The sequence below is a fragment of the Canis aureus genome, chromosome 17, assembly GCF_053574225.1.
Source record: "Canis aureus isolate CA01 chromosome 17, VMU_Caureus_v.1.0, whole genome shotgun sequence".
NCBI lineage: Eukaryota > Metazoa > Chordata > Mammalia > Carnivora > Canidae > Canis > Canis aureus.
In genome coordinates this window covers 60,390,687-60,418,585 of record NC_135627.1, presented here as the reverse complement: position 1 = coordinate 60,418,585, position 27,899 = coordinate 60,390,687, and the positions used below count along the sequence as shown (strand labels likewise).

The 27,899-nt window shown below is 44.2% G+C and overlaps 2 protein-coding genes across 2 annotated transcripts in view; one reads left to right on the top strand and one right to left on the bottom strand.

The window, feature by feature from the left end:
* The window catches only part of RNASEH2B (ribonuclease H2 subunit B), a 160,850-nt gene that overhangs the window by 112,268 nt on the left and 20,683 nt on the right, over positions 1 to 27,899 (bottom strand). The gene's annotated exons all lie outside the window — the stretch shown is intronic.
* DLEU7 (deleted in lymphocytic leukemia 7) lies at positions 9,169 to 26,731 on the top strand. The gene is given in 4 exon segments (XM_077854810.1): positions 9,169 to 9,309; positions 9,956 to 10,154; positions 10,157 to 10,210; positions 26,112 to 26,731. Coding segments are annotated over 4 exon segments (783 nt in total). The 3' UTR covers positions 26,501 to 26,731.

The following is a 27,899-nucleotide window of genomic DNA, read 5'->3' as shown; positions in this document are numbered from 1 at the left end:
GTTTTTATAGTATGAAGTTTCCTCAAAAATTTAAAAATAGAAACACCAAGGTACCCAAATTGGTAAGGAAGAAGTAAAACTTTCACAATTTGCAGATGACATGATACTATATATAGAAAACCCTAAAAAGTCCACCAAAAAGTACTAGAATTTTTAATTCAGTAAAGTCACAGAATATAAAATCAAAGTGCAGAAATTGTCTGCATACACTAATAATGAAGCAGTAGAGGGAGAAATTAGGAAAACAATCCCATTTACAATTGCACCAAAAATAATAAGATGTCTAAGAATAAATCTAACCAAGGAAGAGAAAGACCGGTACTTTGAAAGTTATAAAACACTGATGAAAGAAATTGAAGATGATACAAACAAATGGAAATACATTCCATGTTCATTGATTGGAAGAACAAATATTGTTAAAATGTCCATACTACCAAGGCAATCTATGTATTTAATGCAATCCTTATCAAAATACCAACAGCATTTTTCAACATAACTGGAAAAAACAATCCTAAATTTTAAAAAAGATTTTATTTATTTACTCATGAGAGACACACACACACAGACACAGGCAGAGGGAGAAGCAGGCTCCATGCAGGGAACCCGACGTGGGACTCGATCCCAGGACTCCAGGATCACACCCTGAGCCAAAGGGAGACACTTAACTGCTGAGCCACCCAGGCATCCCACAATCCTAAAATTTATATGGAACCACAAAAGATCCTAAATAGTCAAAGCAATTTTGAAAAAGAAAAGCAAAGCCAGAGGCATCACAAATCCAGATTTCAAGCTATATTACAAAGTTGTAGTAATCAAAATAGTATAGTACTCGCACAAAAGTAGACCCATGGATCAATAGGACAGAATAGAAAACCCAAACAAACCCACACGTGTATGGTGAATTAATCTTTGACAAAGGAGGCAAGAATTTGCAATGGAAAAAAGACAGTCTCTTCAACAAATGGTATTGGGAAAACTGGGCAGCCACATGCAGAAGAATGAAACTGGACCACTTTTTTACATCATACACAAAGAAGAAACTCAAAATGGAATAAGGACCTAAACGTGACATCTGAAACCATAAAAATTCCAGAAGACAGAAGAGAGCACAGCAATAATTTCTCTGACATTGGCTGTAGTAGTATTTTTCTAGATAGGTCTCTTGAGGTAAGGGGAATAAAAGCAAAAATAAACTATTGGAAGTACCTGAAAATAAAAAGTTTCTGCACAGCAAAGGAAACAATCAACAAAGTAAAAGGCAACCTATAGAATGGGAGAAGATATTTGCAATGACATATCTGATAAAGATTTAGTATCCAAAATATATAAAGAACCTATACAACTCAACACCGAAAAACCCCCCAAATAATCCAATTTAAAAATAAGCAGAAGAGACGAGCAGACATTTCTCCAAAGAAAACCTACAGATGGCCAACAGACACATGAGAAGATGTTCAACATCACTCATCATCAGGGAAACGAAAGTCAAAACTACAATGAGCTACCACCTCACACCTGTCAGAAGGGCTAAAATCAAAAACACAAAAAAGAACAAGTGTTGGTGAGGATGTGGAGAAAAAGGAACCCTCGTGCACTGTTGGTGGGAACGCAAACTGGTGCATCCACCGTGGAAAAGAGTATGAAGATTCCTCAATAAATAAATAAATAAATAAATAAATAAATACATAAAGTAGAATTACCCTATGATCCAGTAATCATGCTATTGGGATTTACCCCCCAAAACAACCCCACACTAATTCAAAGGGATGCATGCAGCCCTAAGATCATAGCAGCATTATTTACGAAAGCCAAATTATGGAAGCAGCCAGTGCCCAGCAGTGGGTGAGTGGGTAAGGAAGCCGTGGTCGATCTGCATGTCACGGAGTGTGATGCAGCCAAAACCAGGGTGAAATGTCGCCTTCTGCAACGCCATGGATGGAGTTAGAGGGTGGTATGCTGAGGGAGGTAAGTCAGAGACAAACCCCATATGATGGCGCTCATATTCATTCCCATGGGAAAGACTCTTGACCTCAGGCTAATGAATCCAAGTGCCATGTTGGGTGTGGATCTTACACCAAAAAAAAAAAAAAAGAACCAGAGTTCCCAGCCCGGCCGCTGACTCGCTGCTGCGCGACCCACAGCCCTTCTGTGACCACAGGGACAAAGCTCGCAAGCTGAGGCTGATAGAGCAGAAAGCTGAGATTTTCATTCTTGGGTAAACCACCCCCAGCTCCGGCTCCCTCACCTGAATTTCTGTGACACGTGATCAAGAAATCCTTATCTATTTAAGCCTCGGCTACTTGGGTTTCCTCCCGCAGCTGAACGGCAAGAGGCCACACATGCACTTGTGGACTTGTTGATTGTCCAGCAATAGGAATTCGGTGTGTGTTACTTATTTTCTACGTCCCCAAATCTACGACAGTGCCTGACCGGTTGAGAGCAATGCTCAGTCAGTGTTAATACTTGTCAGGGGAGGGTCCTGCCCTCTCTGCCACTTGCCCCTTTGCAGGGGAACGACTCCAGTTCTACCCACCGTTTGTACCAGCTTTCCCCGTGACGGGGATATACACTCTCTCCGTGTCCCATGGTTGCATTTACCCATTTCCCCCAGGATCGGCATTGCAGCTGTTTGCATTTCCCTGGCACGGACACTGCACCCACCTACGGCTGTCCCCGCGGGGTAACAGCACCCCTGAGATACGAGCTTCGTCTCCTCCTCCCAACGGCCTAGGAGACGGGCCTCAGCCTGCTTGGCCCCCACGTGCATCTTAGTCAGCTGCGTTTCCGCCCGTCTGAGGGCTCGGGGGGCACGAGGCCATACCCCAGCGTCGCCTCCACCTGCCTTTCCCTGAGAACTACAGAGGCGGCCTATCTTCTCAGGTGTTTATTAGACCATTGATTTTGTCTCTATCTCTTGCCTCTATTTGATCAAAATCTGTATCATTAAAAAATTGTATAGCTGCATATTTATCCTTTGTTCGATTTTTATGCCACAACTGTATTTTCTCAGACTGCATGAGTTTTTAAATGTTATCTGTGGTCTTTCATTAAATAAAAGTCTTACAATTTTAGGTAATTAAATCTATTCAGTTTTTCCTTTGTGGTGTATACATACTGTGTCTTGTATATATTTCAGTGGTCTCAGCACTCGGGGCAGGGAACTTGAGACCCACCTGGGGCTCACCTGGGGCTCACCTGGGGCCCACCTGACTGCAGAATGGAGCTACGGGGAGGCCTTTCCAAAACCTTTTCCTGGAAGTCCTTCCTCTCTCACATAAATCAGTGTCCTGCTCCTGCGGAAGGCCCCTTCCACATGTGCAGCCCTGGTTCTGACGCTAATGAATTATTTGTTCATTTTAGCACCATTATCATACTTCTAAAATTAGTATACCCTGTAGCACAGTTTGATACACAGTAGAGGTCGTCCCTCCTAATTGTTCTTATTTCAACATTTTCTTAGCTCTTTTGATGCTTTCTCGTCTAGATGACCTTGAGAACAAGCTTGCTTAATTTCATAAAAATCTATTGAGGTTTTTTTTGGGGATTGCATTGAGTAATTTAATTTAGAGAAAATTTAAAGCTTTGTAAGTTTGGACTGTTCAGTCAGAAAGGGAGTATTTTTCTACATGTACTTAGATATTCTTTCACAGTTTTTTAAAAAAGATTTATTTTTAGAGAGAGAGGGGGGAGGGACAGAGGGAGAGGGACGATCCTCAAGCAGACTCCCCTCTGAGCAGAGAGCCCAATGCGGGGCTTGATTCCAGGACCTTACATCATGACCTGAGTCAAAATCAAGAGTCAGACATTTAACCACTGACTGAACAACCCAGATGCCCCTTCTTTTACAGTTTTTAATAATTTTGTTTTCCATATAGTTTTTATCCTAAGTCTTGAAAATGTTCCTGTTTACTGTATTTCCAGCTATTTTGTAAGTTTGTAGTTGCTATGAATCAGGCCACCTCCCCCCTGACATTTCTAATCAGTTATCATGGTGTACAGGAAGGCTAAGCAGTTTTTGTATGTTGACTATGTAGACCAGAAGTCAACTTTCATTTGTTCTCACAGTGTTTAAGTTGATTCGTGGGATTCCCCGGGAGACATTTCCATCATCCATAACAGCCCCGTCTATGAGCTTCCAGGCTACATCGCTTTGCTGCGAATGGTTAAATTTAGGAATTGAAATAGTAGCATGGAAATTTAAGAGAGCTAACAAAAGTATTTTTGAAGCACAGTGCACATTGTGATAGATAAAATACAATAAGATGATTTTTTTTTTGCTGGCCATATGCATTTTAAGTAAGCTTTATGCCCAACATGGACCTTGAACTCATGACCCTGAGATCAAGAGTCAACATGCTCTACCAATCTAGCCAGCTGGGCGCCCCATCATATGCATTTTATATTTTATGCTGACTTTTAAAACTAAGCCTTTGGAAAATAGAATTGTGTATTAAAATTAACACTTACCTAAAAAATAAAAATAAAAAATAAAATAAAATAAAAAATAAACACCTAAAAATAAAAATAAAAAAATAAAATAAAAAAATGAAATTAACACTTACCTAGAAAGCATTAGCTTTTATTCTTGGCTGAAATGAACAGGATGTTAAGAATCCCTTCCCTGCTTTAACAAATCATCTACCATTATCTATGAGTGATCCGTCAAAGACTATCATTTAAGCCGAGTAAGCTTAGATATTTGAACAGAGATCAAGATCCTATTGAATGTGGTTTCAATTTTTCAAATGGGATGTACAGACCAAATAAAATTTACATATGATGTTTTCTGAACAAAGGCTTGAAACTTGATTGCTTCTATGGACCATTTGCATTTTGTGGTCAGATTGACATCTAAAAGACCCCACTTGCTAATGAACTGTGAATAGTCCAAAAAACCCCAGATAATGAGAATTAAAATATAGACATTCTTTATGCTAAAATATGCAATGTCATATTTTTATGTAAACATAAGTTTTATAACAGTTTCTATCTTTTTCCTCCTAGGAGAGGGAGATATGGATCCCTTCAGTCATGTTCAACAAATCTTTATTTTTAAAATGTCTTTTACCGTACTTCAACTCTTTTGCCTCTTCTCAATAATATTTTGAAACAAAAGGATCGACATGACCAAACAAATCAAACAATCAGATCTGTCGGCCCCTCTTGTTTTCCTAATGCAGAGAGCCAATGTGGGAAGGCGCTAATCCAGTTCCCAAAACTGCTTGAGCCTCCCCGCCCCCCCTTGCCACACTCAGGGTTTAAGAGCTGGAAACTGGACCAAAACTCCCAGTAAGAAGTTTTGACTTCACGGAAACATAAGCATAGCGATCTTGCTACACAGAAGAACCATGTGCTTCCCACATCCCTCCTCCCTGCCCCCTTTTCTCACCTTTCTTAGGAGAAGGAGCTCTGGAAAAACAGAAGGGAGAGAGGAGGAAATGAGAGGATGGATAAAACTGCAAGGTCTGTTCCACCATAAAGGCCGACAGAAGAGAAGTTGGGGAACAAGAGCAGAAATTTTTTAGGGGAAAAAAGTGCATAGGGGAATGAGGATAAATATCAGGACAAGTCTTAAATATATTAGCCCAAGTCAAGTATTTCTTTCGATCATAATAAGAGAGTACCTACTAGAACTTGAAAATACGAGGGTGGTCACGGGACGTGATGAAGGGGGTCACCTTTTTTCCCCCCACTAAGATTAAAGAACTTGCAAATAGTTCAGGGAATCAGCAGCTTTTAAATTCTTCCCTCCAAGGGAATGGATATTCTTCAGGGGCTACATTTTATAATCAGAATTTGAGGGGAAAACCCAGCAAGCTTGTCGTGTTGAAGTTACATGTGGGCAGCATGCAAATCCATGGCCACGCCGTCACTCATCAACATAAAATCACCCATCAAAGCTACAGGAATTAGGAAAAATCATATATGCTCTTTTAAAATCTGCTTTTGATTTTTTTTTCTGCCAACATCCAGAATTCCTCCTGAAAACGAACTTACTAGTAAGACAGAACCAAGGAAAATGATTTATACGTCTGGAAAGGATGCATTTTGTGTTAAGGAGGGGACTTGGACATTGGATTCTGTTGGTGCAGGCAGGTGAGCTCCAACATTTTAAATTTCTCGTTTCCCTCCCTTTACTATGCTTGCCTATTTTTCTACACTTGGTTTTTACAGAACTTCACTTAGCTTCACCAGTTTAATAGGGCCCGGGCAGGCGGTGCATATATGATGTCCTGAAAACACATTGCCCCGTATAAACAATTGTTTTTGGCAATTCAGAGGTTTCGTGGTGGGGTTGCTTTTTTTTTTTTTTTTTCTGAAAAATAAATGTTTAGGCCAAAGCTGGAATCTCATGTGTATTTTTATGACCTGGCATATTCAAACATCACAATTGTAGGTTTAAAAAGAGAATTTGATCTTTTCTGCTCTTTCTTCTTTGGGCTTCCATCTTTTCTAGCGCCATAGTCTTCTTTTTTACAATCCAGTCTCAGATCTCGGTAATGTCTCTTCAGCATCTGTTTCTCCTCAACCATAATTTTCATTCAAAAATAATAACTCTCTGGTCTCTTTGGACATGTTTTGTTCGCTCCCGCCTGTGAACTTTGCCAGGGTCTGCTGAAGGTGAGCAGCTCCATTTCTGGAATTCTTTTGGATCCCTTTTGGAGGAGAGTGCCAATGTACAGAAGGGGGCTCAGAGGCATCTGGGCGCTATGGAGCCCCCCGAGGACAGCTGCGGGTGTCTGGCCTGCTCCCACGCCCTTGGGCTCTCAGGGCGCCAGGCTTCCTCAGTTCCACCAACGCCTTCCTTGTCTTGTGACACTCGCGGCCAGCGTGAAGCACGATGTACAGAGATGTTGAATCGCTCCGTGGTCCATCTGATGTGATCTTGTGCATCAACCACACTTAAGTGAAAGAAATAGTAAAAAGAGGGAGAAGAAGAATCTGGCAGGAGAGAACCTTGGGATTAGCAGAAGGGTCAGGGCACTGGTTTCTCCAAGCGCGGGCATCCTCGCTCCAGGAGTCCTCCACCCTCTGCAGCCCTTGGCATCCCAGTTCCCCAGGGTCGTATGTCCACTGCTCGCTGAGTAAGGCCGTCAGTCGTCGGGAACACCCAGAGTTGCTCAAAGAGCTTTGGCCACAATAGAGGAGAGAGTGGAAAGTCCAGGTGAATGACAGGAGCGGCACTGCCCGGGGCGGGAGGCGGGACCTGGAGGCCTTCAGCTTGAGGGCCACGTAGCCCTCCACGCTGCACCTGCACTACCCTACACGCCAAGCACTTTGCTTTGGTGTGACTTTCTGTTGCCAGAGGCCGAAAACTATAAACCCCAAGTGGCTCAAGCAAAAAGGTTCCAGGGGCCTGTGTAGCTGACAAGCTCAGCGGGGGGCTGTCTCCCGGGGCTGTGGAGTCTAGGACCCCCCGTGGTGTTGATGGCGTTGTAAGGCCACTGCTTCTCTCTAGATCTTTCGTTTCTTCTCTCTTTAGTGTTGGCTCATTCTAATGCCGTCTCTCCCTCAGACTCATAAGGTGGCTGCAGAAGCTCCGGAACTCACATCTTAGTCTCACATCCAGAGGGGTCACTGCAGTCAGCCGCTTAAAAGTACAAGGGTGAGCGGCATAAAGCCGGATTTCCAGGGTATCTGGAAAAGAAGCCCACCTTGGGATCTGACCCGCCTAGAGGTTAACCAGCCCTGGAGCCATCCTGCCTTCAGACTCGTGATCCAAGACCTTCTTCTTATGGGTTTTCATAATCAGTTGATTATTGCTTATATTAAGTTTTCTTGTTGGAAAGGAATTCGCCTTTTTTGCTATTTCATCTTTTGGCCTACACTCTCTTCTTGTTCTGTTATTTTATTTTATATAATACATTCATCTGAAAGCATCCTAAATATTGTTGCACTGGCTCCAGGTGGGTCATGTGCCCACTCCTGACCATTCACAATGGGAAGGTGGCGTGTGACTGGCCCCAGCCTTCTGCGGCGGGACAGCATCCTCCTACCTGACTCTATGGACCAGGATGGAGACGGGGGAGGAATCTCTACCGGCAAATGAGGGCATGTTTCCATAAAAGAGTGAAACGAGTGCGGCGAAGCAGAGATCTCTGGTGTCCCGGGCTCCATCCTCTCGCATGTGCCTTCTGTTACAGCGTGGCCGAGCCGGGACAATGCGGTGGAGGGAGCCCGCATTCAGCCCTCGGCCCGGTAGCTCAGCGCCAATGCTTTGGCCGCGGTTAGACCCAAGGCCCATCTGCTAGGCCGCTGACCCGCCTCAATAGCCTACGAATACTTTTCCTCACTTGGAGCCTCGTCTCTCAGCTTTGGGACATCAGCCCCTTCAAGGTCATGACGAAGAAAGACGTGGCCTGGCCTAAGACAGACCCCCCCCCCAAGGTGCTGGGCAGTGCAGGGCGCTCTAAAGGTCCCGAGGAGACACAGACAACGATTTCAGCAGCGCGTACCATCCCGTAGCCCCACGGGTCTCCGGGCCCTTGTCTCCCACTCCGCGAGGCTCAGCGGCTCCCGAGGGCTCAGAGTCATCCTGGTATGCACAACAGCAGGGCCTCGGGTCAGGCTGCGCCTGCTGATTCCAATTCTGCTGTTGGCTGCAATTCCATCTGTCAGGAAGGCTTTGCACTCAGCCATTTGATAGTGGAAGAGTCAGCCCACGAAACTGGATTTCCTGCCTATCTGGAAAGAGGAGCGCCCCTGGAGAGCCACGTGATCTGTGGGAGTTAGGGCTTAGTTTTCGCTATTCCTGGTTAGTGTCTGCTCAACCTGATGCATTTCAATAGTCGAGGATTAAAACACCCACACCCAAAGAAGAAGTCTTCTATTTTTCATCATGAACTTCAGTAACTTCGTCAAGAGAAGCTAATCAACATTAACCTATTTACTTCCCTCCAAAGTCACTTTCTCTCCGTCAATGCACAGACATGCATTTTTGCTCGGTTATAATTAGTGTGAACATACTCATTTTTGTTTAAGAAAGGTTTTCTTTACCTTGGCATTCAGATTTGTTTTCACAGGCAAAGAAAGCACTGAGAACTAGAAGGAACCTTCACTGGAGAGTTGGGAGGATTATACAGGGTCATGTTATCCTAGAGTTGAAGAAACCTTAAAGGACCCAGAATCGCCCCCGCCCCCCATCTCTGATGACCGCCCTTTAGACTAATGGACTCACTGAAGCAGCTTTCCCATGCAAAAGCCTCTCAGCTTCTCAGTGCACAGCACCGAGGCCGGACTCTCCCTTCCACAGGAACAGTGAAATCCCAGCCTCCCGGGCTAGTGGGTCCAGTGGGTCCCGTGGGCTGGGTGGGTCCAGTGTCTGCCCCGGGCCTGCACCCTTGTTATGGCTTCACGTGTTGTCAGGTGATGGGAATAGTTTCCCAGGCAGGGAGAAAGCGGAGACCCTGCTCTGTGATGCTGGTCCACACCATTCTCCTCAAATGTGTGCTGCTTTCCTCCCCTAAAATGCAATCACACACCAGTACTTTCCAATCTATCCAAGCGCAGATTTCCCAGTCTTTTCTCCTAAGTCTGGGAAGCAGGGAAGTTAGGTTTAATGAAAAGCAGCCACTATGTGCAGCAGGCCCTGGGTTCATGGCTGGATTTAGCTGCAAACCCCTTGCCCCCCCAGGCCGTTGGGGCTCCTCACCCGGCAGGGCCAAGGCCGCTCCCCAGCCCCCAGGGAGCCTGCCTGCCCTGTGCCCGAGGCAGGGACCTGCACACTTGGGGACACAAGACCCCTTCTGTTTGGAGGACAGGAGGCCCTGAAAATTCTCCCAGGGTGAGAGTGGGGAGGGTCCTCCCCACCTGCCCTTGTCCGGCCCTTGGCCCTCTTGCTCAGGGTGGGTGTCTCCCAGCCCCCAGTACCCAAGGCTGACACACATCCAACGCCCCACACCCCACCACCCTGACCTGGGGGGAGGGACCCAGTGCTCTGCCTGGCGACTTCCAGGAGCATGGGAGCAGCGCCCCAGGCCGCCCCGGACCGAGGAATGGGGTCCTCGCCCCAGGACCTGGGCGGGCCGCCCCACGCGCGACAGGGGGAGGCCGGGAGCCGCGGGATTGGGAGTGGGACCCTGGCGCTGCACCTGCTGGCAGAGCGCGCCCAGCCCCCGTGGAGGCCACAGCCAGCCCGGCACCCTTGGTGGCCTCCGCAGCCCCCAGCTGGTGGCCCTGCAGACACTGCAGCTGCTGCAGCCGGAGTGGGGCTAGGGGGCGCCCCGTGACCCCCCGCGACCCCCCCCGTGATCCCCGAGACCCCCGCGATCCCAGGCTCCCGTGCAATCCAGACCACGTGTCCCCGGCCGGTGGGTGGTGCAAGCCCCAGGCAGGCCGGGCTGGGCGGGGGCGCGAAGAGGGGACGGAGGGGCGTCCGCGGGGTGTGGGGGTGCGGGCAAGCTCCTTCCAGAAGGGATGCGAGGCGTAGAGGAGGCGCGGAGCTGCTGCAGGTCCCCGGGGACAGTGCCCTGTCTCCGCCCCGACGGCGATGCGAGCTAATGGTGGTGGACTCCACCTGGGAGCTGGTGAGCGTGGAGCGGCTGGCCCGCAGCAAGTGCGGCCTTCCTGTCTGCCTGGAGGGGAGAGCGGCCTGGGGGGGGGGGGCACCTCCGAGGGCGCTGGGAGGCAGGGGGTGTGTGGCTGAGCCCTCTCCCCACGGTTCCGCCCCTGTGAGACCCAGGGGGTGCTGACACCCCTGGGGCTGGCCGGACCTCAGAGCCCACCTGGGCCCACCTGCCTGCGGATGGGGCCGCGGATGGGCCTCCTGCAAGCCTTCCGAAACCTCCTTTCTCAGCTCCCCCTGCCCTTCCCCGCCCAAGGCTCCTTGCACCCGCAGCTCCTGGGCCGGGGAGCAGCGCCTGCACCCCAGTTCCCCCGTGACCCCTACCCTGGAGCCTTAAGTGCGTGGATTAAGTCCCCTCTGCCTCCTGTAGGACAAAATCACCTAGCTTTACGTAAAGTTCCTTCACACTTAAGAACCCCAGTGATTTTTGCCTGAATCCTACTCCCCACAGAGCGCAGAGGCCTTACAGGGTCCACCTAAACCCTCAGGAGCGGGGGTGTGCGTGGGGTGGGCCCGGGAGTACTGGAGCTGAGCTGCGGAGCCTCCTCTCAGGTCAGTGTAGACCCAAGCACAGCCGCTGCCCCTCAGGCGCCAGGGGACCCCGGAAACCTGAGGTCATTCACTGACCTCACTGGTTTGAGGTCACAGATCTCTGAGACCCTCTGGCTCCCCTGCTCCATGCCTTCCCCCGGGGAGGCTAGCAGAAGGAAGTTAGAGCAGTTCTCAAGAGCTGCTGTTCTGCGCTACAGGCAGAGACTTGGGGAGAAACGGCTCTATTTCAGGTTGTACTATACACTGTAAAAGACCATTGGAACGCAGGTGTAATAAAGCACAAGATACACCCAAGTAGGTGCTTTGCCCTAGCATGGTTTGTGAACCTCCTGCTGCTGCCATTTTGGGCTGGTTAATTGTGGGGCTGTTCTAGCATTACAGGAGACTTAGCACCACCCCTGGCCTCTGCCCAGCACTACCACCCCAGCACCCGGTACAACCCAGTCTTCCTCAGTGTATTGGGGGCAGGGGAAATAAGATCGCCTCTGAGTGGGAAGCACGGCCCACAAATGTCGGAAAGTTCAAAAAAATGAAGCTGCATTTCACCAATGCTCGCCAGTTAGAATGCACCTTTTCTGAGGGGTACCAAAAAGACAAAAAATCTTTCCAACTAAACCATGATGCACCATCTTTTGTAAGATCTTGTCAGAGGTTTCTGAAAAGTGAAAAAAGGTGCATCTTAGGATGCTGAAATGGGAAGTTGTGTGTTATGGGAAGGGCATGTGTGAGGCACAGGTAGGTGGGAAGGGAGAGACTGAGTGATCAGGTTTACCTTAGGTGATCGTGGAAGGCTTCTAGGAGGAAGTAATCTTTTATTTTTATTTTTTTAAGATTTTATTTATGTATTCATGAGAGACACGGAGAGAGAGAGAGGCAGAGACACAGGCAGAGGGAGGAGCAGGCTCCATGCAGGGAGCCTGATGTGAGACTTGATCCCGGGTCTCCAGGATCCCACCCTGGGTTGAGGGTGGTGCTAAACTGCTGAACCACCTAAGGATCCCCAGAAGTAATCCTTTAAAAAAAAGAATGTTTGTCCCACAGGCATGAAAGGGAAAAAAAAAACACACATTTCAGGGGAGCTGTGTGATCCAAGGCCCCAAAGTAATGAAAATACCTGGCCCTTTGGGGGAACTAAAATTAGTTCAGTATGACAGAAGGTATAAAAGGATGCTGGAGAGGTAAGAGGTCGGGTGGCAAAAGGCCTGCGTGTCATGCGGGGGACCTTGAACTGCCTTGCACGGAAAAGTAATGGTTGGAATGACTGAGTCACAGCAGGTGAAGCTGCAGTTTGGGGTCAAGTCGGAGACCCTGCCCAGCTGTCCCGGGACCCTGCCCTGCTCAGATGCATAAGAGCTCTCTGCTCTGGCCTACACATCATGCCTCTGTCGCTTCTAATGGTGATCCTTTTAGTGCTTTCTACTTGATTTTTTTGTCCTCAACATCTTTCACCTTCTCAAGGTTTTTTTTTTTTTTTTTTTTTAAGATTTTATTTATTTATTCATGAGAGACACAGAGAGAGAATCAGAGACACAGACAGAGGGAGACCAGTCTCCCCGTGAGGAGCCCAATATGGGACTCCATCCTAGGACCTCGGGGTCACACCCTGAGCCAAAAGCAGATGCTCTACCACTGAGCCACCGGGGGCCCTTTAAGCTTTTTTTATCCAAACGTCAGACCTTTCACTCCTCTTCTGAGAAAATTCAGACCATTGGGCACAAATATTTTCCTCTCTACCTAAAAAAAAAAAAGAAAAAAAAATCCCACTTCCACTCATCTTCCTCTTTGTCTCTAATAAAGAAATGCTATCAGGACCCCCACCCCCAACCCAAAGTAGTCTTTCTACTGGATCTGCTGTTCACCTGCAGGGGAGCTATGAGATCTGAGGGCTCTTGAGAAGAGCCAGTGCTCTCAGAAGGGAGGGAAACAGGGAGATGTTTCTCTGGATGACTTGCCTCCTGGCCAGCATCTTGGAATTTGGCTTGGTTTTCTGTTTGGAGAAAAGGTAGCAGCATGGCTACTCAGTTGTAGGGTAGTGATTACAAAGGACTTAGACTTAAGGACACAGTAGCCTGTCATCCCAGGAGGCTGGTTATGCAGACTTGGCTTCATTATTACTAGTGTTAATTCAAATGATTTAGAAGAGTTTTCTTGCTATATGTTTTTTTGTTAAATAAATTTTAGGCATACAGCTTTATAACTCGCCAGCCAGTTGTATACACTACAAAGTGATCACCTCCCTAAGACTACCCTTCATCAGCATACGGTTGACCACCTTCACCTATTTCACCCGCCCCTCAACCCCCTTCCCCTCTGGGAGCCACTAGTGTGTTCTCTGTATCTATGGCTTCGTCTTTGTTTTATTTTGTTTGTTCATTTGTTTACTTTTTTTTTAGATTTCACATATGAGTGGAATCATATAGTATTTGTCTTTTTCTAACTTAAATGTCACATAGCATAATACACTTAAGGTCCATCCATGCTGTTGCAAATGGCAAGATTTCATTCTTTTTATGGCTGAGTAATATTCCACTGTACTTATAGACCATCTCTTTACCCTTCTATCTGTCACTGGACATTTAGGGTGCCTCCGTAGCTCGGCTGTTGTAAATAACTAACACTGCGATAGGCATAGGAGTGCACATATCTTTTCAAATTAGTGTTTTCATAATTTTTGGATAAATACCCAGAAGTGGAATAGCTGGGTCATGTGGTAGCTCTGTTCTTAATTTTTTGAGGAATCTCCATACTGTTTTCCATGGTGGCTGCACTGATTTCCATGCCCACTAATAGTGCACGAGGGCTCCCTTTTCCTTTCACCCTTACCAACACTTGTTATTTCTTGTCTTTTTGTTAGTAGCCATTGTAACAGGGTTAGGAGATACCTCCCTGTGGTTTTGATTTGCATTTCTCTAATAAGGAGTGATGTTGAGCATCTTTTCATGTGCCTGTTGGCCATCTGGATGTCTTCTTTGAAGAAATGTTTATTCACATGCTCTGCACATTCTTTAACCAGAGGTTTATTTATTTTTTGTTGCGTTGTAGGAGATATATATATTTGAATACTAACCCCTTCTAACCCCTTGTCAGATATTTGGTCTACAAACATCTTCTCCCCCATTCAGTAGGTTGCTCATTTGTTCTGGTGAAGGTTTCCTTTGCTGTGCAGAATCTCATTAATTTGTTGTAGTCACATTTGTTTATTTTTGCTTTTGTTTTCATTGCCTTTGGAGTTAGATCCACAAAGATGTTCCTAAGACTGATTGATGTCAAAGAGCTTGCTGCCCATGGGTTACTTTATCTGCCCCCCCCCCCCAGGAATGTTGTGGTTTCAGGTCTTACATTCAAGTCTTTTGTCCATTTTGAGTCCATTTTCGTGTCTTGTGTAAGATAGTGACCCAGTCTCATTCCTTTGCCCGTGACTGATCAGTGTTCTCATTACCATTTATTGAAGAGACTGTCCTTCCTCCATTGTAGGTTCTTGGCTCCTCTGTTGTTGATGAATTGTCCGTATGTGTGGGCTTATTTCTGGGCTCTTAATTCTGTTCCAAGGATCTGTGTGTCTGTTTTTGTACCAATATGATCCTGTTTTGATTACTGTAGCTTTGTAGTATATCTTGAAATCAGGGAGCCCGATAACCTCCAGCTTGGCTCTTTTTCAATATTGCTTTGGCTATTTGGGGCCTTTTGTAGTGCCACACAGATTTCGGAATAATTTATTCTAGTTCTGCGAAACACCCCATTGGGGTTTTGATAGGTATTGCACTGAACCTGTTGACTGCTTTGTGTAGTATGGACGTTTTAACAATATTAAAAAAATATTCTTTCAATCCAAAAATATGAAATACCTTTCCATGTATGTGTGTCTTCTCCAATTACTTTCATGTTTTCTATATTTTTAAATTAAGAACATATGGATTGATGTCACACACAGAATGATTTCAGGAGGATTTGTGTTAATGGAAATAACACTTGTGTATCACTTGGAAGCACATGGAAACATCCCGAACAGCAGTTCTCTTTGTTCCCTTCTGCAGTGTTACTTGCCACCGAGAGGAGGGGGACTTGCTTGAGCTAAAGCCAATGGCCCAGATGAAAGGCATTAGGGACCCAAAGGAGAGACAGCACAGCACAGCTCAGTGATCTTCTCTGTGGAACCCTTCAGCCTACTATGCGGCTTTCTGCTGGAGGCCCTCGGGCCAATTATTTAGCCTTCCTGTGCCTCAGTCTCCTTGTCTATAAAGTGAGGATAGAAGCGTCTAACCTTACAAGGTTATTAGGATAAGGCTTATGGAGTCTTAGCTAGTGGCTGCCCATACAAAGTCCCAATACCTTTGAGCTTCTGTTATTATTACTGTTACTAGCAGGTTAGCACATCATGTTCTCGTGTACTATTAATTACTGTTGTGAGTTCAGTTCCTGATACTGATGGATCTGACCCATGACTTGGTTTAATTCTTGAGACTGCAGACAAAAGCAGAGTTAGGATGACCCAAGGAGACTTCCGAGAAGCCTCTACCATCCAGAGGCTGGCTTTTAGCCCATGCCTGATGGCTGACTTAGAGATGTTGCTACTGAATGGCTTGCTGATCAAACCACTGAGGCTTAAGGAAGTGACGTGATCAGGTGTGAAGGAGGAGAAGCTCTCAGCACAGTACTAATGGATATTTTAATGGTATTTTACTCTTTTCTTAAAGAAACTGACAATATTCTTATTGAATGTTTAGAGATTACCAAACACATGCAAAAATACATGAAGTGAGTTTCTTTAGAGTGGATAGAAAATGCATCACAGTACGGAGTCTTCTTCCATTTGTTGGAGAGGCTAGAGTTAACCAGCCAGACAAATGTTTATTATAAGAGGAAACGGAGACTCAGGAATTTAGGATTTTGCTAAAGATCTCACAGTTGGGAAGTCATGGCCCATGATTCCAAGATGGTTTTATCTGGTCTTTTCTACCAAACCACAGTGGCTAGATTGGAGGTGTTATGAACATCATGCAAAAATAAAGTCTATGGGCCTGGATGGTTGGTTGACCCGGTGGGGTTGGACGTGCTGTGACCTGCACACTCCGCTCGGGCTGCCACAGTCTCCTCGCAGACTGGGTATCTTAGCCAGCTTGGGCTGCCATAACAAAATGCCGTGGACTGGGTGGCTTAAACCATAGACATTTATTTTCTCACTGTTCTGAATGCTGGAAAGCTGAAGATCAAAAATTTGGATTCTGGTAAGGTCTTCCTGGCTTGTAGACTGCCACCTTCCTGCTCTGTCTTGAATGGCTTTTCCTCTATGCGTGCAGAACGAGAGAGATCCTGGAGTCTTTCCCTCTTCTTACAAGAACGCCAATCCTATTGGATTAGGGCCCCACCCTTGTGACCTCATATAACCTTAATTACCTCCCTAAAAGTCCTACTTCCAGTACAGTCACACTGGAGGTTATGTTTCAATGCATGGATTTGTGTGTGTGTGTGTGTGTGTGTGTGTGTGTAGAAACACAATTAGTCCAATCTTTATACTGAGTGATTTGTGTGTCTCTTTCTATGACAGCCACTTTACATGATGTCCCAAAGTGCCAGGAGAATGTAGGAAATCATTATCAAACTAGCTCCAGCTATCGAGAATGCTTTAGGCACTCCCCACTCAAAGGGAGCTTAGAAACATGCAGAGGACCCGAAGGAAGACAGTCTAGGATTTTAAGAATGGCTGAAAGTGACCAACTCACATAGACACCATGAGCTAAGCCAGTTATGAAGTCACTCTGACCGAGTTTTCCTGTCTTCCTTTGAGAGTCAAAAATATTGATGGTTTGCAAGAGTTCTGCTCTGGTGCAAGCTTCATGGGAACTAAGGCTGATGCCAACTCTCAGAGGCAGGAGGACTCTCCCGCACCACAGACTACACTTGCCTGTGAGTTCACCACTTCAATTAGCTGAGTCTGGTACCAGTTATGCCGTCACGTTCAGTAGTCCTGGCTGGTTTTCTCATTCTACGCACCGAGCACTGCCGTGATAAAATCTCTGGCTTTGGCTTCACAGTCACCGCTAATGCTCTTTGCAAACTGCGTGTGTGGATATTGGGTCACTCAGGGAAAGACACTGAGGACGAGCGCTTTTTTCCCCCCATGTATATGAGTGTGAGGGCAGTTTCTGCAAATTTGGGAATTGTGTCTTCAAAAATTACTTCTTATGGAAGAAGTAAATGCCTAGGGTTATATGATTAGTAGCAGAGCCAGGGAATCGCTCTTCATTTGGGATAAAATTGTGCTTTTCTGTGACCAAAAGGCCCAATGACTACTTTACAAGTAGCTTAATTATGGCTCCATCATTGCTCGTAATGTGAATGATAGGAGAATCAGGACATGTAAGCTTTCCAGGATGAAGCTTTTGGGAGAGATATTGCAGGAAGGCCCGAAAGCAAAACTACTTACATTCAACGTCTTGGTAGAAACGCTGCCATGCTTTGTTTTATGATTTGGGGGTTCGCCTTGGGAGCGTACCTGAATCAAGTGCTTGTATCCATCACAAAGTGCTTTTAACTGGACTTTTCTAATGAAAATGGTACCATACCCAAAGCAAATGCCTAAGGAACCTTAGTTACTTGTGAGCGTTCACCACCAGGTCCACCACAAGTAAAAATGTTTAATTTCCTGTGGACGATAGACTTTTTATGGTGACTGGCAGATACTTTGGTTCTTCATTGAGTGTTTTATGAACATACACTTGCGTATCTATTTGAGATTGACCTTGGGTTCAGGCAAGTGGTGGCTCCTCTGGGCCCCGTGAATTTTTAGTTCAAAGCCAGATGTTGACGAACCAGGGGGGCAGTTTGTAGTCTGCTGTTTCTGATAGCGTGCTTTTCACAACATCCCTCTAAATAGAGGAATGGCATTCCCATTTTATGGACACGTCCAGGGTGGAGGATTGTGACGGGTCTGGGGAAGGGATCTGGGCTCCCTCGTAGGGCCCCGCACCAGGCACCTTTGGGGAGAGTGGTCTGCTGTAGTTCATTAAAGTGAGAAGGCCCCATCACAGAAAGCTGGGAAAAGCTCTTTTTTCAGCGCTCTCCGCAGGGGGCCTCAGGCATGGGGTATTCAGGGGGGAGCAAGAAAGGAAAATGTGAGAAGAAACGAGTCTGCAGAGGCCATTGTGAGGGAATAGAGCTCAAGGTGTGACTGTTTGGAAAAGAATGAAGTTATTTTAAGGTCAGAGGTTAAGGGGATATGAACTGATTTATAGTTTATGTAGATCGAGGGGTGATTTTGAAGGTGATGAGGGAGGAAAACAACCAAAAATCTTCCTTGTGGATTGTTTGAGAGTTATCTGCATTGTAGAGCCTATGAAGTCGTATTGCATCTTCGACTTTATTATCCATCGCTGTTGGGTTCAGAAAATAAGCTTTGAAATTGACGGTTGGTGCCAGATTCTCTTTTGCCTTCAAGACCTCAGTTTTGATGGGAGTGTTTATTTTCAGTACAAAGCTGAAAAAAAAAAAAGTCAGCTTTTCTTCCCTTTTTGGACTTTGCAGGTGTATTTGCCGTTGCTCAAGGATTCCAGATGTGTGCCTTCCTAATACACACAATGCAGAAAAGTGCAAGCGTGGCAGTTTTTCTGAGAGACTTCCCTTATCCTGGGAAGAGAACAGAGCAGAGGAAGAGAGAGCTCCAGCCAGGAGGTCTCTGACTTGCTAGGGGTTGGCTTTCCATGGGGTGCAGAAGGTTCCATGCCTTGGCTACCTTCCAAGACAGCCAAACCCTCTCAATTATGTTGCAGGGAAGAGGGGCCAACAGACCAATCTGCAGTTTGGATGTGACCAACGCCAATTGGAGCTTCATGACAAGAAAAACAGTGCAAATATGGCCAAAAAAGAAACATTCACTTGTAGACATTTTTGTTCCATCTCAAATCGAGTTTGGTGCCTCCCTTGCTTGCCTTCGCGGTATCCCTGCTCTTCCCACCGAGGCAGCCGAGGTTCCATCATCCCAGTTCTCCAGTGTGTCTCCGGCCCTGGGTCTCTCGGAGTCATCGTACCCAGCCCAGGCCTAATTTGGGGAGGATCTTCGAAGAACATTTGAGTTTGGGAAGAGAGGGTAATTCCAGCTCTGCCCCTCATTCACTGTGTGCCCCGGGTGTGGCTGGGTTATCTGTCGAGGCCACATGTCTGCATCTGGCATTCACGGACCCTTGTGGGGCCAGACCAGGAGCCTTGCATTGGATCCTGCACCCAGCAGGTTAGGCCAGACCAGCGTCTTTCGAATGCTGGTTTGCCGTGACATGCCCACACTGGGAAGCGCCCACGGACTTTACTGGGGGCACTCGAGGCTCCCACACTAGTTTGCATCCTGGTTCCCATCACTGAGCTCTGCTCTTTGTGGACTGGCCTCGTCCCAGGCTCAGCCCCCACTTGACTCAGGCCTCTGCTTGTGTTAGTCCTTGCCATCGCGAGGGCCATCTCTTCCCAGAGAGGCAAATCCCGCATTCCCAAGCCCCAGCTGTCTCATAACATCTGTACAGCCTTCCCTGATGCCTCATCCTAACCTCCATTCCCTTTTGCAAAGGCTGGCAGCACTTTGATGGTCTTGACCACTTTTTTAAAAAAATTATATTGTGGTTAAGAAAAAGTGCATAACATAAAACTGACCTCTTTTAGCGTATAGTTCAACAGTATTGCGAGCCCTCGCATTATTGTGCGACCGACCTCCGTGATATTTTCATCTCATAAATCTGAAACTCTGTACACGTGGAATTGCTGGAGCATATGATAATTCCATTTTTAAGCTTTTTGAGGAGCGTTTTCCAGAGTAGCTGCAAGATCGTACATTCCTACCAGCAGCACACAAGGGTCCCAGGTTCTCCACATCCTCGCCAACACTTGTTATTTTTTTTAATTTACTGATAGCAGTCATCCTAATGGATATGAAGTGAGCTCGACCATTCTTTTTGATCCTTAATCCTATTCTGTGTGACATCTCTCCTGAACAGCTTAAATAGTTTCATCTCCCCAATTAGATACCCAGCTTCTGTAGAGCATATTTTTCTTTTCTCTTCTGTCCTTCGTTTCCCTTGTCTCCTTCTTCCTGACCTCCCATCTAGCAGAGTACTTTATGCATGACCTTAGATTGATGGAGTGCCTTATAAATTTAGAGTTTGCATGACCATGAGCTTATTTGACCTTCCCAGTCTCTCTCTCCATGTGGTAGCTATTTGTTTCCATTTTACACATTAGAAAATGGAATATTCCATAGGTAAAAGGTCTTATCCACAGATGGCCTGCCAAAGGGGCAGAACCAGGGCCCTGATGGGAAGCCCAGTGCTCAGGAAGGAATAACCCCAGCCTCCGAGGGGTCTTCGTAGGTGCCCGGAGGGCTGCCCATCCTGACTAACATCTGGAAAGTGCCTTTTGCCATATAGGGTAATGTGCTCACAGGTTTTGGGGATTAAGACATGGGCATCTTTGGGAGGCCATTATTCTATCTACTCCAGGGCAGATTTTGGCTAAGAATTAAGACAAAGTGTTCTGGAAACTAGAGCCATGGGTGGTGTCCTAAGCACATGGGTTTCTCCAGTGTGGCAAATAGTGTGTCAACCAGGTATGCTCTAGAAAGAGCCTTGTGTGAACCCTCTACAGAGTCTAAATGTCTGTTCTTCTGTAAAATTGTGTTTTTACCATAGCCTTCATTCCATTTCACTGGACATTTGGCCATAGGCTCTATGGTGGCTCCATCCTCCTACTAGGTCATAAGCTTTATAGAGACTGGGTACCCATGTCTTACTGGTTTTTACCCAGTGTGGTCCATCACGTAGTAGGGACTTCACACATTTGAAGTAACTAACTGTTTCATCCACTGAGTCCAACAGGCTGAGGCCATTATCCCAGTAGATTAGTTGAGTCACTACAAAGTGCAAACGCTGGCTATCAATTTGTAGCCATCAGACTGCTGCAATCAATACATTTCATAATGAGTCTGAAATCATACAAGTCTTTGGAAGTTCCAAAACCCGTCTTTAGATCACTCACTCATAGTGCTGTAACGCTGACTGTGTGCTCGAAACCCCACATAGGATATTACATCATTTCTGGAAGCATCTGGGGCCTACTAAATAAAAGCTGCTGGGACGATGTGCTCTGTCATTGAATGGAAGGCACCGTATATGAAATCATCATGAATATCGATCATGTGATTTTCTACTGAAAGCCCATGAGCCATTCAACATGCCGCTGCCTCAACACTGAGTTTTGGGCCTCTGCCCGTGCAACAGCATCGGCAGGGGTGTGGTTGGAGGCCATGATCGCTGGATCCACAGTTGGCCTTCAGGCCTTTCAGAAGGAAGGGAAGCAACCACCAGTTTTATTTTTCCATCCCCAGGCTTAAGAGTCCCATGGAAAGCCTCTGCCTATTAATTTGTTTTCTTTGACTGTTAATATATTTGAGAAAGGATTAAAAAGAAATACCGTACTAAAAGAGTAAAATAAAGAGACTTTGCAAAGCTTGCCAGAGATTTGAAGTTTACCCAGGGCCTCAGGGACCAGTACAGCCCAGCAGTGGAATTTTATTATATGTATACTTTCCCCAAACGATGCCTTCTTTGATTCTTTACAGTAAACGTGAAATTGACTTCAGATTTTAGGCCCACAAACATATTTTTAAAGGCATTTTAATCTTATTTGGGTGATGAATGCCTTTGCAGACTGGCTAATAGGCACACGTCAGCACACATTTCAGTGGTTCCCTCAATTTTGAATTTCCCTTAGCATGTTGTCTTTGATCCTTCCACTTTGTACTTAGAGTTGGATTACTTCTATAAAGCAAGCAGACAATTTCCCTTGATGTGGATCTAGGGGAAGTAGTCCAGAGGCATTTTTTTTCCTTCTACTTTCCCGTTCCCAAGCAATCTGCTCCAGGAATATAGGTTACTCCATAAACCATGGGACAGACCATCTAAGTAGCCCCTTGATACCGTCCGAGCAGAAATGAGCAACACACGAGGGCGGGGACCGAGAGTGCCATGAAGGGAAGGAAAACCAGGAGGCTGGTGGCCTGGGAGTGCTTGGGAAGAGAACTGTGGCGCGTTGTGTTGCTCTTTCTACCCCAGCGCCTCACGCGCGGGTCCTGCGGCCTTTGTTGGACGAACTGAATAGACCAGTGTTTGTTTTGTTTCCCAGAAGATGTTCTCGAATAAACACTTTGCCAGAAGCCCAGGTCCTCTGACCCAAGTGCCAGAGTTTTTTGTTAGGGACAAGAATAGCTTCCCTTTCTGTACAGAATTAGGAAGAACACTCTGGTCCTAAGCTCTAGTTCAGCTTTTAGTTCTTTCATTTTCTTTTGGATTATCTGTTTTTTTTTTTTTTCCTAAAGTTATTGAGTTGATTTCTTAGCTCACACTTTTTCAGTGATTATTTTCCTTACATAGCATTAAGTGTGTGAATTTCTCAATTCAGCTGCAGCCCGCAAATTTGTAATATAGCAGTGCCATCATTCTTGATCATAAAGTATTGTAAAATTTCAATTATTTTTTCATTGATCCATGAATTATTTAGAGGTAGGTCTTTAAGTCATCCATGTATTGGGAAGGTTATGCTACCGACTTCTAATTTACTTGCTTTGTGATTTGTGTGATATAGATTTCTAGGTATTCATTAAGAATTTGCTTTTGGCAAAAAAAGAAAAAAAGAATTTGCTTTTGGCATATCATAATATAGTCAGCTTTCATAAACATTCCATATATCTTTGGGAATAATTTGTATTTGCTTATCTTTATTGGGCCAAGCCTGTGATTCCTGTTTCAGTCTTTCTCTCCATGCTGATCATTTTGTTATTTGATTTATTAGATTCTGAGGAAGCTGGGTAAAAAATCAGTTTTTATGTTTGTAGATTGAATGTAAATTAAGATTATCATGGGCAGCCCGGGTAGCTCAGCAGTTTAGCGCTGCCTTCGGCCCAGGGCCTGATCCTGGAGAACCAGGCTTCCTAGTTTAAAGCAGATGAATCTGCTCTGAGACATTGGCTCATTTTTTCTCCAAAGGTGAAACTAGTTTTTAAAAAAAGAACCAGTGGCAGCCCGGGTGGCTCAGTGGTTCAGCATCTGCCTTTGGCCCTGGGTGTGATCCTGGAGACCCGGAATCGAGTCCCACATCGGGCTCCCTGCATGGAGTCTGTATCTCTCATGAATAGGTAAATAAAATCTCTAAAAGAAAAGAAAAAGATTATCATATAGGGCACACACAAGTACAAAATTTTTATATCTTCTTGGGGAATAAAAATAGTTCCTTTAATAATTGTAATTTATTTTATCCCTCATAATGATTTTTCTGGCTTTGTTTTGGCTTCTTTGTTTGCTTTGTATATTATGTTAGCATTCATTTAAGTTTTTAGGTGTTTTTTAGTTTTGAGTGTGTTTCTTGTAAGGAATTTATCAATAGATTTTTTTAAAAAAATCCAATCTGGTAACCATTATATTTCAAAAGGTGTTTTATTTGATACCTTCTATTCACCTGGATTTATGTTTGTATATTTCTTCATTTTTACCTTCTGAAGAATGGATCAATTAAGTTTTAATATTCCTCTTCTGTCTGCTGATTTTGAAGTTTTACATTTTATTTCCGTATTTGAATGATAACTCTTACATGTCTCACATGCATACTTAACCAGTCTGAAATTTATCAGTTTTGCCACCTTTCTGAATTGGTGCAATGACTTAGGATGCTGCTCCTTCCTCTGTGTTTACTCTTCAGCATTCTGGAACCAATCTACTTTCGTAAGCCCCAAGTTAATTGTGATAATTTTAGTTTTGAGCAATAAGTTCTTTAGATTTACATCATACTTCTAAGTTTCTTGGTTCATTACTGATTCCTGATTCTCATTCTTTCCTTTCAAATTGAATTTCTCCTTTCTGAATTATATCTCTAGGAAGATATGACAGTGAGGGTAGCAAGCCCTGTTGTCCATTTAAATGAAGCCCTATTTATTTTTCCCTGATGTTTAAATAATAGTTTAGTTGGATTTAAAAAAATTCTGTTGACAATTATTTGAAAAATTATCCCTTTCTTTTCTGTCTTCAATCGTTGCAGCTTAGTCGTTGGCTGTCTGTCCTGTCATCCCTTGAAAGCCATTGTTCCCACACCCACCCAGCTGCTTTTAAGAGTAGTTTTGCCTTAATAAATTTAGATTTGAATCTCATTTAACTTATTCTGTTCTGGGCTCATTTTACTTCCTGACTCTATGTTCATGAACCTGTACTCATGTTTTTGATCAATTTTGAATAATTTTTATCCATTATTCTCTTTGAATATCGTCTCCTTTCCCTTCCCCCAGCCTCTTTCTTCTGCTTCTTTCATCCATATTGTTTAACTTTTCATTCCTATTTCCTATGCCTGGCTTTTTTTTTTTTTTTTTTTATCTTGCATTCTGAGTAGTTTTCTCATAGTCATCATCCAGTTTACTGTTCCTCATTTCGAATGCATTTATTCGGTGTTTAATTTAAATCACAATAGTTATCATTTCTAGAAATGGTAAGCCTGTTCTTACTTAAAATGTTTTTGATTACTTCTTTTATATTTTTAATCACTTTGAACATATTTTATAGTTTCTAGCTGAAATACTTGGAGTTTATTCCTACCAAGTATTGGTATCTGCTGTATCATGGTGGATTGTATTTTAAATTTCATATTCTGAGTTTGTCTTTGACAGAGGGTTATAGGAATACTGCTGTGGGGCAGAGGGGGTTGTGGATGTGTCCCATGGAATAGGCTTTTGTTTGCTTTTACCATGTATCCATGGATATTTCAGCCCAGTTCCAATTTTTAAAATTAACTTCTTAGCATGAATGTTCCCAGAACATGTATATGGCCTAGAGGGCAGCTCCCAACTTAAGCTGTTGGGTAGTACAGGTCCACAGTTCCACATGCTTGGGGCAACTTTATCCTCTACCCCAAACCCAGCTCTAGAGTAAATTTTTTTTAATGAATATTGGTGGGTAGCTAAAATAATCTACTTTTTCTTCATCTTTGGCCCTTAGGGATTTCCATTGCTTTCTTGCAACATCAGAAAGGATGCTTGTTCTATTTTATTTATTTATTCATGAGAGACACAAAGAAAGAGGCAGAAACACAGACAGAGGGAGAAGCAGGCTCCCTGCAGGGAACCCGATGTGGGACTCGATCCCAGGACCTGGGGTCACGCCCTGAGCTGAAGGCAGATGCTCAACCGCTGAGGCACCCAGGCACCCCTGTTCTATTTTATTTAAAACTCAGTTTCCCCTTTGGGGAAACTAAATGTGCCATGTTACCAGAACCAGAAGTCTATGGAAAGTCATTTACAGTATTTAAAATAAGTTATATATTCAACATTGTCTCTGATATGGAATTATTTTGTTTGTTTCTTGGAATAATCTTAATGTGCCATTTCTATACAATGGATTTTAGAATGTGAAACATTTGGGGATTAAATATCTATTTAATTATTTCATTCTTTTAAACTGCCTGGGAACTCTTCTTTCTAAATTTGCTTTGGAAAGTTCTTGAAACTATGTTCGTTAAATACCAAATCCTGTGTTGGAATTTCGAAGACAGTGAGTATGGAATAATAGGAACAGAGCTATTTGTGTATTCTTCAAAGCTCTGTTAGGAACCAATAACAGAAACTCAACTCCAAATGGCTTAAGTAAAAAGGCATATTTACCGACTCAGATACCCAAAAAATCCTGGGGTTTATTGTTCAGGGATAGCTGGATCAGTATGCTTAGCGAATGTAATTAGAATCAAGCTCTTTTAAACCCTTGGTTCTGCTACCCCCCCCCCCCCCCCCGTGCTGGTTTGTTCTCATTGGATTCTCCCCTTACGGTGGCAGGATGCTTTCCCAAAGCCCCAGTTACAGAGAGCTTCTCTTTTCCAGTCTAACACATTCTAGACCTGTGGCTTATTGGTCTGTATTAGATCATCTGTTCATTCAAACCAGTCCAAGGTGATTGAGGGCTGGTAGTCTCTGATTGGCCCGGTCCCTGAGAGGTCGAGTGGGTGGGGTCAGCTTTGGTCAAATCACAGAGGCTGAAAATGGAGGAGAGTAGTTCTCTGAGAGAAAAATTGAGGTCCTGTGATGAGAAGAGATGGGAATGGAAGCTGGATACACAAAACACGACAAATGTCCCCATAACCTATCTAATTGCTGTTGTTTGCTGTGTATTTCAGGATAGTGTTGAGTTTAGGAACATCTGCAGTCGCTTGGCTCTACAAATTCAAGGACAATAGTTTGACAGAGACCTGAATGCTGCCCATCAGTGTTTGAAGACAATAGTCAAGAAGCTGATTCAGTCACTTGCTAATCTCCCTTCAGACACCCACGTGGTGGCCTGTGCTTCTTTGAGACAGAGCTTACAGGATCTCCCAGACCTATGAATGTTTAAGACACCGGCATCAAAACCACTGCCAGTACGGCTAAGAGAACTGGGTATCTTACGTTCCTTATTGAATCAGCAGACAATGGATGCTTTTATTCCCAGTAAGGAGAGACTCGATGACCTACGTAGCAGTCCGACTAGTGGCATCTGTACCCTTCAGAATTATAGCACGTTGGTGAAAAAATTTTAAAGCATACATTTGTAAGTATGTTAACCTATTTGCTTGCTTTTTGATTGGAATATATTCTACTTTGTGGAACTGATTGGATTATATGTGTATATATATTTACTAATTCATATTAAGTATTAGTTTTGATCAAATGATACATTAATCTATACTTATATTAATGTAGGCCAATGAGGCTTAATAGGGTTATTTAATATGGTTATTTATATATGGTTATATGATTAAAGCTTCATGGTTCTTGAAATTATCTTGAATAAATAGGATATTTGATAATTGATATGTTCTACTTACTGAGCATTTCATTTTATGTTATGAAAGTGATCTTTAGATGTCGAAGGACCACATGTGTCAGTAATTATGAGTTCCAGTCCTGGCATTAATAACTTACTGTTGGACTGGAAAAGAGTTGCTTCTAAGCCTTGCGCTTTCATATACTGATTTGTAAATTTATAATGATAATGAGCTATGAAGTACCAAGGATATATGATATGTAAATACAAAGTACAGTATTATTAAAGTCTCATGTGGAAACATGTAGCTCTTCTTACTGTTTCTAAATATTCCAATTGAAGTAGAAGATTCTTGTGAAAAACAGGAGAGAGTGGATATACTGGCAGGTTTCCCTAAATATTTAGAGCTGGGAAAAGAGAAGCTAACTTTTTTTTTTTTTTTTTTTTTTTTGCAACAGTGATCTGAACATACTTAGGAAAAACTAAATTTCCTGTTGTTTCATAATGATGATATTGAGAACCAAACGAAATTGAAATGCTAACTTTTCCTTAAAATTTTAATAAAAATGGCATCAGATTTAGGAAAAAAAGAGTATATTTTTTGCAGCTTATTTTCTGAAGGACTTAAAAACTAGATCTGTATGGTGGAAGTAGATCTGCTTTTAAAAAATAAAGTGTTAGTAGTAATCAAAGCCTTTTTAATCCCACATATTCTGATCCTACTTGGTTATAAAGCTTTATTCCAGGATATAATGATGAAAGGTATATATAGTGTTTCTCTCTTTAGATGTAATTGACCATTCCATAGAAGAGAATTACATTTTTGAGACTGAATTCTAAAGGAAAGATGAAAGGTGTTTGTGTGTGTGTGTAAGAGTGAGACAGGCCAGAAAAGAAGGGCATTTATTACTTGGAAACAGTATTTGGTACTTGGTTGTTTCATTCCTAGGAAATGGTGTGTTCTGGGACTATCAATATAT